Raw genomic sequence first — 16,987 nt, forward strand, 5'->3', positions numbered from 1 at the left:
TTGTGTATATATGCTAACACGCATAAATAGAACGCATATATACCTCGCACGTGACGTATATATACCTTGCACGTGTACATCACGTGCTTATGTAAACATACCAACATGATAGGTGTTTATACATTATACATTTATAAAAATATGTGATACACTAAAAACATGAATTGATATATTAAGCGCGTCTACACCACATGTGTACACTAGGCGTGTGTATCCGATGCGCTTGTATAAACACATCGATACACTAAGCACTAGTACACCATGCACTTATATTAAATAGATTGACATCCCACATGTGTGGGGGCATAAATCCCTATACGCAGCACAATAACACATTGAATCATGTTTGATCGAACAAAAAGAAAAACCAACAATGAAACAATAAAACAATCTAACAATCTAACAAAAAACTAAAACAACATAAATTGGTCAGGCGCATGCGCACTACGCCAAATGCATAAATTCCCACATTTACACAACAGACGAACACCTTCAATCAAACAAAAAAAAACCCCTAAAAAAAAGAGCACGAACAAAAAAAAATATAAAATTACCTTGTAAACCGGCTTCCGCAGCCGCAGTAATACTCCTTTGTCCCACACGCTTCGCGGTGTGCCTCCCAATCAGACATCACGGCATACTTCTTCCAGCACTTGCTGCACTTCCACCTCTTCTCGCAGTGCTTCCGCCGGTATTGCTTTCTGATCCCGGTCATGTCCACCAACGCCCTCTCTGGATTATGGTGCACGCAGCTCTCCGGACAGAAGTACAGTGGCGGAGCCAGAAATATTTTTTAGCGGGGGCCAAAATTTTTTTATATAAACAATATATAATTATTTTAAAATTATACAATAATATAATTAAAAAAATTACAAATTACAAACAAATTTTTAGTTATTTTATCTGATTTTTTTTTCAAATATTTCTAAATATTTGAACCAATTTTTTAAATATTTGAGTTAAATATAAATAATAATTAATATTTTTATTAAATTTATAGGGGTGGCCAATTATTTAAATTTTAATAATTATACAAATACTACATAATAAAAATACAAAACTTAATTAATTAGGGGGGCCGAACACCCTTCAGCCCTCTACTAGCTCTGCCCCTGTAGACGTGCACCTTCTTCGGCGGCTGTGCGCTCCTACTCGCCGCTGTCTCATTCCTCGCCAAACTCACCGGCAGATTGAGGGTCTTTTTGTGCAACTGCAGATTCTGATCCCTCTGAAAACCCTTGTTGCAGATCTCGCAGACGTGTTGATTACTCGCGAATAGAGTTCTTGGCGACAACGCCACCACTTCTGAATTAGGATCTGATCCAGAAACAGAAAAATAAAACCATTATTGCATTACTAAGGTTTTAATTGATTAGTTAATCGAGTTTCTTGCTGGTCATATCAATTTAGGTGAACAATTAGGGCAATTTTTTATATCTAAAAATTAAGGATTTTGTGCAGATTGTGGAGCTCGACCTGGGTGGGTTCTTTTTCTCCTCACCACAGGCTTGGATTGATCGTCTTGAACAGTTGCACCCAAAGTCGACATGATAATTTTCAAAATCACTTGAGAACAGAAAGAAATTTGTTTATGTTTTTCAATTTTTCTTCACAGTACTCACTGGTGGTGTTAGTTATTTTGTTGTTATTGGATTTATTCGAAAATAAGGAATGTAGTATCGAGCTATTCTCGGGAAGAGTCGCGTATGATGCGTGCTCGAGAATGCCTATACGACATTATAATTACATTAATTTGTATATGGATGGATGGTTTAGTCATGCCCATGACTAAAGAGGGTTATATACTCGGAGAAGTATCCCCTGAATGGCCCCTCCTTGAGTATGAAAAATCCCATATTTTCTAAATACTGTGATATATTTTGAAAATTATTATTTTCAAAAATAGGAATTAAATTAAATTAATTTCTGAATAAAACTCTCATGATTCAGATTAAATTAAATATTTGAATTAAAGATTTAATCTCTTAGATTTTGAAATTAAATCTCGAAGGTGCATCTTTTATTTGAATAAACACTTCAATATTTATTAAATAAAACTTATCTTCTAAAAAAAATAAAAAATAATGCAGATTCTTGTCTGCAGAATTAATCTGTGTGAGCAAATAATCTCTCAATATTTTACTTGCTCAATTTTTCGCCTAAAATTCGAATTGTTGCTTTGTTTTATCCTCGTACGAATTTCGTGTAACTCGGGGCGTTAATAGGGTCGAAATATTGTATAAGGAAAGTGAATCTACACGACTCAAAATATATCCAAAATTGTGTATACCCTGCGAAATTTGTTTATTTGTATCTTTATTCAATCTGGATTATTTCTCCAACAAGTGGAGCAGAAGTTGAGGGAGGGTATAAATTAGGGTTTGAACATGGGAGAATAAAGAAGAGTTGAAGCTCAAAACAATGGCGGTCTGGTGCAGATTCAGAGTTATAAGAGTGACAACAACTCGGACTCTGAGCCAACAACCATTTCTGATACTCTGACTGTTTTACTTTTATTTCTGGTAAAATGTTTTTAAAATATGTCAGTCTAACTAAAATATTATTATCTGTACAATATTGTTGTAATAAAATTTAATGTGACAATTATATCTTGATTGTATTAAAGTATATTCTTTTGATCATGCTTACATCACATCGTATATATATTAATATTAAAAAATAATAATATTTTAATATAAATTTAAAATAGAACCAAACACCTCTTTGTCCATCCATTCTTAGTTCGCCACTTTTACTATTTATGCACAATAAGCAAATTCATTCATTCGTATACTATAAATAAATTGTACATAACAACAAAAAAATCTAACATAATTATAGTCGAATGAGAAAGTATTTTATAAATATTTAGATTAAATTGTGCATAACAGCAAAAAATTCTAACATAATTATAGTCGAATGAGAAAGTATTTTATAAATACTTAGATTACACTCTTCATCTGGTTTATTTTATTATTTTTATATGTTTACTAAAAGTATATTTATATTAGTAAGAAAATACTGGTTTTTTTCTTTTGTAAAAAATTTTCAACATATATTTTTTTAAAAAAATTAATATATTATACACATTTCTTATTGTTATATTACTTATATAATTTTCTATACCTCACGTAAAATAAAATTAAAACAAATTCATTCAAACCAAAATACACAAACACTCTACAATTTTCTTAAATATATATATATATATATCTATTACTTTCTTATTTATTTACATAGATGACACTAATAAATTCTATATACTCCATTATTTATATTGATTCTATTTTAGTCTAAAATTAAAATTACTAGTCTTACAAAATTTAAAAATATAATAATATTAAAACATTATTTTTCTTAATATGCATATTCAAAATTTTGAGCACATATTTATAAGAAGAGGGAATTATTATTTCTGTCCCATCCAAAAAAAGTTTATAAATTTATTAAAAGTAATAGTCCGTCGGCCCCAAATTAATTGGCTCATTTATTTGGATACCGTATTTAAGGTAAATGAGTTTAATTAGATAATAATATTGAATTATGATATTATTTTATTATATTTTAATATGAGTAATATTATTGGTAGTTTTAATATATATGATTAAAATAAATTTAAAATATGTGTTAAAATATTTTAAATATTATATCTGTAATATCAATATGATTTTGTAGAGAATAAAATTTTAAATAATACATATAAACAAAAAAATATATATATTTATTTATAGTTAAGATAAAACTAATTTTTATAAAAGAGTGAAATTTTAAATATTGATAAAAATAGGGTAAACTGTTTTTTTTAAGTCATGTAACTGATCCCCTTGTCACTTTAGTCCTGGAGCATCTCGCAAACTAGTCCCATAAGTGAAAAATTTTCGCTGTTTTAGTCCTCTGGCGCCGGAGATGCCTGCGTGGCTCGCCGGAGGTGAAGTGTCCGCCAGGTGTCGCTGAGCCGGCGGACACATGGATTTTTTAATTTTTTTTTCATTTTTTTAAAATTTTTTTAAAACTTATTTTTAATTTTTTCTAATTTTTTTGTATTTTTTTTAATTTTTTCTAATTAAAAAAAATGAAAAAAATAAAAAAAATGAAAAAAATAAATAAATCTACATGTCCGCCAGGTGTCGCTGACCTGGCGGGACACCTGGCGGACACGTCACCTCCGGCGAGCCACGCACGCGTCTCCGATGCCGAAGGACTAAAACAACGAAAATTTTTCACTTATAGGACTAGTTTGCGACAGACTCCACTTACGGTACTAAAATGATAAAGGGGTCCAGTTACGGGACTAAAAAAATAGTTTACCCGTAAAAATATTTGTTTACAAAAGGGAGATATAGAAATAAAAGAGATTTTAAGTGAGTCTTGATGTATTATGTTATTAAGTTAATTAAATTGATTTATAATTGTTAAGTATTGATAAATTTAGTAAATTTTACTAAAAAAATAGAAATGTGACAATTGAAGTGAGACAAAAAAAAAAAAAATGAGACAATTGAAATGAGACGTAGTACTAATTAATGAATAGTTTATGTAAAATGAGAAAAAAATAATTTAAAATATCATTATACTTAATTGAGTCAAGATAGTATTTGAGTAAATAGAAATAATAACAATCGATGTATTGGTAACTAAATAGTAATCATATATACTATAAATGAAAATGAACTATTTGGGTAGTATAATTGTTAACTAGATTATTTCGGCACATACTTGTAACACAAATTTTCTAAAGAATATTTCTACTGTTCTAAACGAATGTGTTTTTCAAAAATACTTCATCTGTCACGGAAATTTGTTTTTACTTTCTTATTTGTCACCACCTAAAATTATTTTATTTTCTTATTTAAGTAAAATATTATACTATTTTTGTATTTTTTATTATAAAAGGCAAAAAAATATATACCATATTAAAATTTGTGCTCAAAAGTTTGAGTATATTTTTTGTGAGGGAAATGCAGTATTTTATTGGTTAATTTTAGTCTAAAATGATTTTGACATTTTTACCTTTAACAGGTTATATATATATATATATGTAATAGTGTGATTGTAATTTATATAAAAATTAAAAATATTTTTATATTGGTTTGTAATTACTTTTACTAAATACTTTGAGTTGGAGAAATAAAAATGATATTTTCAGTTGAAATTGAGAAAATATAATTTTCGTAGTTTTTCCTTTTATTTTTTGTTAGGTATGTTTTTATGATTTTTATTTTTTTATTGCGTAGAAGAAGAAAAATTGTGTGCAAAGAGTTTCTTTTAATGATTTTTGTGACATAATCTTTTATTAATATTATTAAAAATATATAATATATATATACACATTTTAACAATATACTCTATTTGCCCTAGATAAATAATCCGCGGTTATAGTAGATATGGATATGTAAACTATAATTAATAAGTAAATAAAAAATGTATTAGTAAAAATTCTTATTATATAATAAAAATATTAAATTAAAATTAAAATAATTATCGCACTAGCCGAAAACGTCGAAAGTTTGAACTCACCCCATGTCATATTACAATAACTTGAATGTAAAACATAAATAATCATAAAAGTAATGATTATTATTTTTTTTTGTTTATCTTGAATTTCATTATTATTATTATTATTATTATTATTATTATTATATGTATATATTATACTTTCTCTCAGTCACCACAATCGACACCATTTTTATTTTTGTCTGTTCAATAACAATTTACATTTTTCTATTTTGGGTAAAATTTACTAACTCAAAACATACGTAACAAATATAAATCAATTTAATTAACTACATAACATATAACATCATAAATCATGTAGAACCGACTCAAAATCCTATATTTTTCTTTTTCCTAAAAAAAAATTGTTATAAAATTTTGGTTTATGATCATTTTTGAAATCAATATTGTATCCATACACTAAGCACACACAAACCCAAAATATGTGGCCATAATACCTGGTCTGGCCTGATGATATGCTGGCCCATTTTCGACCCGACCCGCCTGGCTCTGTCCTTGATTGATTGAAGCATAGCCGTTGGATTTAGGGATTAAATCCCAATCACCCATTTGCCCTAATATATGTCTATTGGGAGGAGCACCGTGAGATACACTATTCATTCATATATTCACACCATTCACTCTTCTTTCTCTAGACTCTCTCTCTCGCTTCTCTCTACGATCAACCCTTGGCGATTCTCTGTTTCGTCATCGGCGAGCCTCTGACGAGCCGTTTTCTCCTGTTTCTGTGGGGATTCGAAGGCGCTCTTTCCCCCTTGTATCGAAACAAACTGTATAGGGTTTGTCTTCGATTGTATGTTCGGTTTATGTGGTTCTTCTCCTTTTTTGGGCCATTGTTTTGCCGCTGTTTTGCACATCTTGCATATGGGGGTTATTTTTCAGTTGTGTCGCGGGTAGTAGGGCCGGTATTGTGAGTAGTCGCGATTTTGGATTTGTTTGTGTCGATTTTGTATTTCTTGGGTGATATTGGGGGCTGAGCCTAAAAACCAAGCCCTAGTTCAAAGTTTATTACGATTTTGTTAATGAAATCTCGTTTTCGGTCTTTAAAATTCAAAACAAAAATAAATATTTTTATTTATATTTAAAATTTCACATCTTTTATAAAATTAATTTATGTTAATTATAAATAAATAAAAATTATTTTTTTATTTTATTTGTATTATAGAAAATTTTATTCTCTACACAATGATATTCATATTTTATCTATTTCTTTATTGAGATATAATTTTTAAAATATTTACATATATATTCTAATTTTTTTAATCATATTTATTAAATTTATTTTAAAATTATCCATTAATTAATAATAAAATAATATCATAGTAATTAACTATTATTAATTAATTAAATATTATTTTTCTTAAATACCGTGTCACTGAAAGTGATAAATTATATTGGGATGGAGAAAATATTATTTTGTAATAATTTTCTAAAAACAAAAAATTTGTGGACCCACCATTTTAATAATTATCATTAATAATTTTTTCTTTTTATATTTGTATTGTATTTTGGTATTTTGCTTTACTTTAGTATTAATAAATTATGGAATTAAATAATTACTTAATATAATATTAATAAATATTTATGTAACATTTTATATAAAGATATTTTTTTTTTTACCGCCTGTCATCAAAACTTTTTTTTTTATTTTTTATTTTTGTTGTTATTCAAATTTATTTTGATTTTCATTTTTATTAAAAATATACTATTTTATTTATTTATTTATTTTGATAAAAGGAAAATATTTATATTTTTATTTACTTTTTTTTAAAATATGTGCTAATCAAATGGACATATTTTTACATAGACCGATGAGGTATGATATATGCGGAAGCTGTGGTAACATAAAAGAAAAAATATTTTTTTTTGTAATATAAAATTGTAATACCTCGGAATTGTAATACCTCGGAATTGGGCCGGTACTAGGCCAACTTCCGGGATGAGTTGGTGTCAGGTCATTCGATATTGAATATAAGTTAAATGGGTTAAATGGATTAAATTGACTACTCATGTCAACAATATGCACATTTCTTTTCGGAAGCTCTACTGAAAGAATTATGGTGCCCGTTTACAATCCCGACATGCCCGGCTTGCAGGTCGGGGTGTCACAAAAAATAATACTCCATCCGTCCCGGATATTTTGTCCGTTTTACCGTAGACACGAGAATTTATGAGGGGTATAATTTAGTAAATAATTAAAAATGTATTAGTAAAAATAATTATCATATAATAAAAATAATTATATATTAAGATTAAGATAATTGATTAGTATAATTAAAATTAAAAAAAATTATAAATGAAATTTTTAAAATAAAATTAAAATGAGATTGACGGAAATGGAAAAGTGAACATGAGAAATAGAACGGAGGGAGTAATATTTTGTATTAAATTATTAATTTTTATGAGTAAATAAAATATATATTATTATATACATTGTGTTGAACATGTATATTTTATACTTTTTTGTTAATATTAATCAAAATTCATGTCGGCTGAATATTATTAGGTGAGCACGCTATTTTGATATTTCTTCTATATTTTAAAAATAGTAAGATTTTTATTAAAAATAATTATTTAATGTAATATAAATAAATATTTATGTTTTTAGATAAAATATGTATATATATGTTTTTAAAAATAAAATATTATAGGAGTATTAGTTTGTTTGAAAAATAATTATTCACTTTTAGTATAAAGTTTAAATAATATGTAATTTTCAGTATTTTTTGTATGTAAATATACTTCTTAATCTTTAGCGTAATTGGGGTTTATACGAGAATAAAAAAAAAAAATTAAATATTTTATTAAAATAATACTAATGTAAATAATTATAAATTTAAAAGTATTTGTAATATACTATAATAGAGTTAATAGTCACTAAAAACTTTAATAATTTATATTTGAACCATTTTAAATGACAAAGTTGTAACATTTCAAATAAACAAAAAATAACATCTTATTATAAATAAATAGTAGAAATGAACGATTAAAAAGACAATCAATCAAACAATACATTTAATTTTGATATTTTACAATTTTAATAATTTTTAATATATATATTTTATTAATGTATACTATACAAAATAAAAACAAATATATATATTATTCAATTGTCTAGCATGTATAGAAAAAAGATATTTTAATTAAATATTTTGTCAAATTAAAAATAAGTGAATAAAAATTGGCAAATAGATAAATAACATGGACTAAGAATTGTATTAACTTACATATCATTTATGGTTGTGTTTACCTTAAGGGATTAGAATATATAATACAATTTTATTTAATTTAAATTGTATCTTTGTCGGATGCTAACGACCGTCTCACCTAAAAACTTAAACTGTTAGAGAAATTCAATCATTATTCATATATCTGCAAACGAGAGTCCTAGTAGTGTTTACTTTAAAGAGATTAAAATTCAGGATTAATTAAAGTTCCGCATAGTAAAATACACTATTTAAGGATATGAGATTAATTTATTCTAATTAATATTTGTATCAATGTCTATATTATCGTATATTTAATCGAATAAAATAAATATGATACAATTTTACAAAATAAATATACTATATATATACATTTACACATAATATGCTAGGCTAATAACGACAATTTTGTTGATCATATGCCACCATTGCTACATGCTAAATGTTTACATGGACTGTCATGCTAAATGTTTACATGGACTGTCATCCAAAATGCTTTGTGTTAGGTATACGAGAATGTGTGTAGTATATGTAAGGACAAAAAAAAAAAAAAAAAAATTAGAAATATTGTAAATAATAAAGAATATTTACTAATATTTAAGAGAACTTTAAAATATTCATCTATGTTGTGTGTATATATATATATATATATATATGTTTTTAAAAACATTATAAATAGTAAAGAATATTATTGACATGTGTGTTTGTTTGAAGGTTTGGATTTTGAGTTCGGGATTTGAATAGTAAAAATTTTGAATTTGAATAGTTGTATGATGTGATATAAATAGGTGGTGATGTGATGTTTTGAATGTAAAATTAATTTTTAGTATAATATAAAAAATGAAAAATAGGTGTTTGATTTGATGTTTTTTAGGGAAAAAAATATGATGAATAAATATATAAAGAAAGAGTTTCCAACATATTTTATAACAAATGATTGAAGAAATATGAAATAGTATTGAAGTATTTCGAGAATGAAGTAAAAAAAAAAAAAAAAAAAGACACAATACATGTTACGGTGATCACAAGTAATGTAATGTTGATCGAAAACAAATTTAAAATAAAATTTTTTTCATCCATGTCAATATTTCTAAATAATCCCAATATTCCTCCAAGTTTGCATAAAGAAACATGTGATAATATAAAAGTTAGAGTCATAACTCCAATATTATTTTTCGGGAAAAACTTTTACTTACCGATGATGCAAACCCTCGATTTTATTGGCATTAACATGGGGGCCAAGCTCTATTCAAATACTGTCTTTCAACTTTTTTTCGCAATTTTCTATTGCTCAAATGTTTTTAAGTGTTTGCTACTTTTCCAATACAAACTATAAAAATACACTTCGAGAAACCTTGCTAAAACACAAAACTTATAACCAAATAATAATTCAATAATTAACCTAGCTCAAGATTCAAGTGCGATCAACAATTCAAACTTCACTTTTTTTTTTGTTGGACGTTCCAAAATATCGATATTTTTCTCATAATCTTCGTCCTTCATTTCTGGAGGGCCCATATTGAATTGTTAGAGTCTAAATTCGTCAAATGAAAAGAAAACCATGATAAAGTATTACACATATGATAAAAAGATTAAAATAAAACACTCAAATTAAGATGTGGACAGAAAACATGATCAAATATACCGGAATTAAAGATAAAAGAAAAAATAACATTAATTACAAGAATAATAATAATCATGAATATTGCAGCAGCATCCATATATCTACCGTAGTGAACAATTGGCAAAAACACAATAAAAAATCGATATTAACCAAACGTATTAGGATCCAAACCTTAATTTTTTATTTTTTATTTTCAAAAGAAAAACAAAGTGACGTACTATCTTATAAATATATTAGATAATACTTCACTTCACCATTTTTAACTTACTTAATACTTTTGTTCTATCAACCTATCACAATTTCAATTAAGATGTTGTGAAATGTTACTTAATACTTTTGTTCCATCAACCTATCACAATTTCAATTAACATGTTATGAATTGAAAATATGATTAATTTCAATACTTTTTCCATCTCTTTTTGATATAAAGAAATGGATCTCCATTTTACTGTACTATCTATTTTTTATTTTCATTTTTTTACTATTAGACTGAGATCATCACAGCTCTTATGTTTGATTGAGCTAATCTAGTTGGTTAATATATCCCTATTAAAATTTAAATTACTTTTTGCAAATGATTTTATATTGAGATATTAAATTGAAATAAAATTACAAAGAATGTTTGAATAGAAATGCCTCTAGTCAAAATAATTATATGAATATATATTAGTATACACAACTTTTCATATATATATATATATATATATAATAGTTTCATAAATTCTGCGTCTAACCACCCGACCATCCTTATTTAACAGTTTTTGACCAACACGCGCTCAAACTGCGAATGAATTTCAAAATCTTTATTTCTAAATCCTTGAGATTACAAAAATATTCATTGTTCTTATCATTTAACCTCAAGAAACAATAAATATATTAAGAAATAGTTATATTTCTCTAGATTTAAAAGTTTTTCTTTAATGTTTTTTAGGTTTAATATAAGATAAATATATATTTATAGTTTTTAGGAGTTTAGAAATTAATATTTTAAAATTCATTCACAGTTTGAGCGCATGTAGATCAAACACCGTTAAATATGGACGGTCGAGAGGATTAGATGCAGAGTTTATAAAACCACGAGGGAGTTTGACACAATTTGAAAAGTATTGAGAGTTTTGTACAATTTTGTGAAATCACAGGTAAATATTGTGTAATTTAAATTTTTTTTTCTTTATTGCATTTTTCTTTTATTTCTTCTAAATTAAATTTATCTTATCTCAAATCTTGTATTGATAGATTTTGCACTCAAACATACTGATGCGTATCCCTAATAGCTCGATCATCTAACAAAAAGCAAAACAATTCAAAACAATGAACACAAGAAGGAACACAAGAAGGAACACAAGCAGCAAAGAGTGAATACTACACAACATTAATCAACTCCAAACAAAAGTAGTGTTTGCAACTAATCAATACAAAAACAAGCTAAGGATGTGTACAATACAGAGAAATAATAAGAAGAGATTCTCGATTGAAACCGATCCGATCATCGACTCATGAGCGAATCCAAGTCGCTTCGGCACAATCGTAGCATAACCAAACGGAACACTTATTAGTGCATTCGAAGGCGATGCCATCTTCTTCCCGGCACTTAATGATGTATCCGCATCTACAACACGGGTATTGGTAGTTAGTGAGTATCCGAATACAAGTGACGGGACAACCATGGGAGCGAACACGAAGAGTCCCTCCGAATTTGATCTTCGAAAACCATCCAACACAAGGAATGCACATTATGTGGAATAATGTGTTACATTCTTCGCAATGATAGAACCAACTATCCGTGTAGGTATCGATGCCCATTTCACAAATCTCACAAAAATCTCTATCGACATCGACTTTGGAATCAGTTAGAAATCCGGATGTCGAAGCTAGCTCTAATCGATGCTTATCAAATTTGTGCGAAACACTCGATGGAAGAAGAGCACAACGAGCGTGCAACGTGAAATTAGGACAAGTGCAACAAGTATAGAATAAGCTCCCGATGAAATAGTTGCAACATTGGCATATATGAGTGGGAACATCGTATCGAGCGAATGGATACGACAAGAAAAGAATGTGCGACTTCCCATGTCTCTCATAAGTGATGGCTTCCGGCAACGAAGCGCACTTGACGTCCAAAATGAAATAACAAGCCTTACAAAAATAGGCGAATCCATTGCACGGTTGCGAGCAACCTAAGCATTGAAACAAAGAAAGGAAATTGCCCGATAATCCGGTTACAAGAACAAGGGGCTTTCCTTTGCAATCCGGGGAATACATTCCATGCGCCGGATGTTGATACTCGGAAGGTAGATTTGCGCAACAAGCGTGGAGGTAGAAATCGTTTCGATATTGAGGGCAACTATAAAATGGATTCGATAGTATGGGTTCGATGCAAGCATTACACGAGGAAGAAGACTTACAAAGGCTTTCGACATCACCATTTTCGTCGTCGTGAAGGATCAAATCGTAACCGTAGATTTTCTTTTCCATCGACGACGACACCGTGCTTCCTTCTTCTGCCGCGGCGGCGGCGGCGGCATTGTTACTTGTGGTTTTTAAGAGAGTGTACATTAAGGTTGTAGTCTCGTCCGGCATTGGCAAATGAATAAGACTTCGGGCTGCATCTTTGCTTTGTACTGTGTAACAGTTCTCTATCAATCTATATGACTTACATATATATATATATATATATATATGCGTGTAAATACATTAACTTTGCTTACCAGGGTAGGCTGACTTTTGAAAGGTTCGAGCAAAATAAAATAAAGGTCCTAAATATATATAAATAATTTTTTTTTATTTATAATAAAATATAAATAATTAAATATGATGTCTTTTTCCTAATATTTTTAGATAAAAAATTGTATTACAAATTACAAATTTTTGTAATACTATGCATATATATAACCTTACCTTTATAAAAAAAAAATACACATTTAAACCGCCAAGCTACATTCTTTAAAGTTAAAAAAATATCAAATAAATTATATATAAAAACTATATATATAACATAAATGTATAAGAAACTGTCTATTTAATCTTAATATATAATTATTTTTATTAATATATTTTTAATTATTTACTAATCATATTTCTCTTGTATTACCGTGTCGAGCCATAGCGGAGAGGAAGAGGGTATTTAATTCTTTTTTTCTTTTAATTCACAAACCATTTTTGAAATCTAGTATTTACAATATTTTAAAATGTAGTATTCATTTCTCTCTCTTTATTTTCTTTATTTCCTTTTCTTTTTAACACTTACATAACTAGATAAATGCATCTACTCCTAAAAAGCTCGATTCGACAGGATGAAATATTGCAAATTTTATAAACCAAAAGAATAAGAAAGAGATTCATAATAAAGAGTGAAAAGAAAAAAATAAAAAAGAAAGAATAGGCATAATATATATATATATATATATATTGTAGTTACCTCGACGATATTTAGCAGGATCCGAAGTTGCACATTTGATGTGAGCAGCATATTCACACCTTGTGCAAAAATATATTCCACATTCGATGGACGACAACAGATTTTCTTGATCATTGCAAATAAAACAAGTGCCAAGCTTTTGGAATTTCAACGACTCCCTGGGAAGAATGTAAGTAAGAACAAGAGCATGGTGTTTGTCGTCGCCGTCGCCGTCGCCATCGCCATCGCCATCTTGTACGCCGTGTTTCTCATGTAGAATCGTATTAGGCAGCAGCGCGCAATCCCAATGGAGGTAAAAATTACAAAACTTGCACCAATAGTACTCAACCTTGTCATGCTTCGATCCACAAGCACCGCAAGTGAACAAGAAATTAGTATCCCCCGCGATGAAAGGGACTAATTCATGTTGGTGGCTTCTATGCACAATTGTGATTGTCGAAGCACACAACACATCGATAAAAAAATCACAATAAGGCTCGGGCTCGGGGCATTTGTAGATAAATCCCTCGCATTTTCTGTCGCAACTCTTGCAATTAGGAGAGAAGAGTTGATCATAATGTTTTTTCAAGAGAAGTGGTTTGACGTGCAAAGGATGCCCTTTTAAAGAGTCGGGGAGATTAGCGCAGCTATTGTGATAATAATCACCCTCGCCCTCGCCCTTGTTGTCGTTCTTATATGCACATGGAGTAGAGAAGATGGGGAATGCACACGCCTTACATAAGATTTGATTTCCTTCATCGGGATTAAGGTCATTTCCTTTGACGGTGTTGTCGCTAACATGCCTAACGGTTCGCAAGTGGTCGGACAAGGACTCGCGTTGAAAAGAGGTTGTCGGGTTGAGCAATGGCCTCCTCACTCTCGTTGAGACATTATTAGCATCCATATTTTGTAAGAGGAAAGCACCGATGTATACGCTAGTTTTTGGCTTCCTCTCTTAACATAGCGGAAGACAATATGTATATAAGAGAGAGATCGAATATTATTCCATAAGGAACACTACATTAAATCACTATTAGGTTCATACTTCGATACCTTTGGGTCTTGCCTTACCAGGCTTTATTTGCAGAATATTAGATGTGATCGAGAGTTTTCTATGTCATCAAATATATATATATATATAATAATAACAAAAAAAAAATTTATAAAATACAAATCTAAATACCCAAAGTATTCTGTAATATCCCAGAGTTGAGCCGGTGCTAAGCCAATTTCCGTATATGGATGAGCAGTGCTAGGCAATTCGAGATTGAATTGAGATTAAGTGGATTGAATAGTCAACAATATGGAAGAACTCTACAATTAACCGTGTGTCCTTGCCTAAATTAATTTGAGGATGAGTGACCCCTGAGAGATCTCTCAGGGTACGCATGAGTGAGGAAAGAAGCGGATTGAAAGGACTCGTATTAACTTGTAGGGTTAGTCTAACAATCTTGACACGCCCGACTTTGTATGACTTGTGGGCCGAATGTCACAATTCAGTATAATTTAATATAATATGTATTTGATTTAGTCCATTTTCTGTCTTTTAGGTTTTAACATAAGTGTTGTTCATCGTATAATAGTTCAATATATATATATACTTTCTTTATAAAATTTACACTTTAGTATCAACTTAATACATCTATTCTATGCAACGAAATTTAAGAAATCAGGTTAAAAATGCACATACAAAAATTCGAGAATTTGCTAACCTAATTCAGCTAGTTCACGTCTGGAAGTGGTTAATCAAATATTTTCACTAATATTTTCATATTTGTATTTTTCAAAAAGTACAATATGTAGTAAACCCTAGTAATCCGCAGCCTAGAACTGTACAGACATTTCAAATTCGTTTGCCTCTAAACTTTTTTTTTTTACTATTTGGACTGTATTTTCCGAAAAAAATTATATATTTTTTTTTAAAAAAAATATTTCATCATACATTATTTTAATACTAAATCTAAACTAAAATTTTCTCAAACTCATCAAAAGAAACATGCCCAAAATTCTCCGGACTTCAATTGGGGCTTTACAGTGTGACATTTTATACCACTTGATATATTTTGATATGCATGTCAACATATTTTTTTATAACGTTAAGAATAAAATAAAATCAGCAAATGACTTAAACGATCTACGCAGCATATCTGATATATCTCTGATCTATATGTCAATTGTAATAGGTTAAGAATTAGGGTTTTAACTCAATATATATTGAGTTAAAACCCTAATTCTTAACCTATTACAATTGACATTATATTGATTTAAAACCCTAATTCTTAACCTATTACAATTGACATACCCTTATATTCACATCTAATTAGAGGTTCATATTTGTCTTTTCTTGCTGTGAAAAATCAAACCCCAAAATAACCTGAAATCCTCAAATCTGAACGCAATATTAATATATTTCTATCGGGTGCAACTCAATTGTTTCGTTTCAATTGATAGCCTAAATAAATTTGAATAACACAACAAGAAACATACTAGAAAAAATAAAATAAAACTTGAGACGATGAATGGCTATAGTCATTATGGGTGATGAACTACACTGGTAACTACAGGTGACAGGTGACGGCATAGTAGACATGCTTCACCGGCGGAAAGAAGAAAAAACAATGTATTAGAAATGTAAATAAGAAAAATAAAAAGGTAAACTATATAATATTCTCGTGTATTTTAGTAAAAATATAATAAATATTTTGTATTTTATTTATTGTGTAAAATCTCTTTTGTAAAAATACCGTTTGCACAAAAACATCATTTTCGTCCAAAATTGATATTTGGATATAAATATAAACCTAAGTATGTAAGTTTTATCCAAACAAAAGAGATAAATATATTAAATAGTTTTTTTTAATAAAATAAATAAATAGATAATTTATTAACTCTTTATTTTATAGTTTTTAAGAAACAAACTATCATCCAATTTCTACAAAAACTATAAAAATAAAGAATCGACCAATTATTTATTAATTTATTTTATTCAAAAAAAATTATTTAAAATATTTTATTTTTTTATTTGTATAAAATTTACATAATTTAGGCCCATATTTACAACCAAACACCAACTTTGGACGAAGACGGTATTTTTTTGCATACTTTAATTTAACACGAGAGAGTTTCACGTAATAAATAAAATACGAACTATTTTGTAGATTTTTAATAAAATAAAAAGGAATGTTACATAATTTACTTTTAAAATAATAAATTTGGAGGAGGGTTAGGGTTTAGTCCTTTTTTTTT

General features: G+C 28.4%; 1 protein-coding gene across 1 annotated transcript; it reads right to left on the reverse strand.

Moving 5' to 3' along the window:
* Nucleotides 1-11,748: 11,748 nt before the first annotated feature.
* On the reverse strand, nucleotides 11,749-14,664 carry LOC127253808 (uncharacterized). Its single transcript, XM_051278583.1, has 2 exons — nucleotides 13,763-14,664; nucleotides 11,749-12,965 (listed from the first exon to the last, which is right to left on the reverse strand). Exons 1-2 carry the CDS (start codon nucleotides 14,643-14,645, stop codon nucleotides 11,839-11,841), a joined length of 2,010 nt encoding a protein of 669 aa, XP_051134540.1. The 5' UTR covers nucleotides 14,646-14,664; the 3' UTR covers nucleotides 11,749-11,838.
* Between the last annotated feature and the right edge of the window lie 2,323 nt (nucleotides 14,665-16,987).

The sequence above is a fragment of the Andrographis paniculata genome, unplaced genomic scaffold (assembly GCF_009805555.1).
Source record: "Andrographis paniculata isolate CXL003 unplaced genomic scaffold, ASM980555v1 Contig51END, whole genome shotgun sequence".
NCBI lineage: Eukaryota > Viridiplantae > Streptophyta > Magnoliopsida > Lamiales > Acanthaceae > Andrographis > Andrographis paniculata.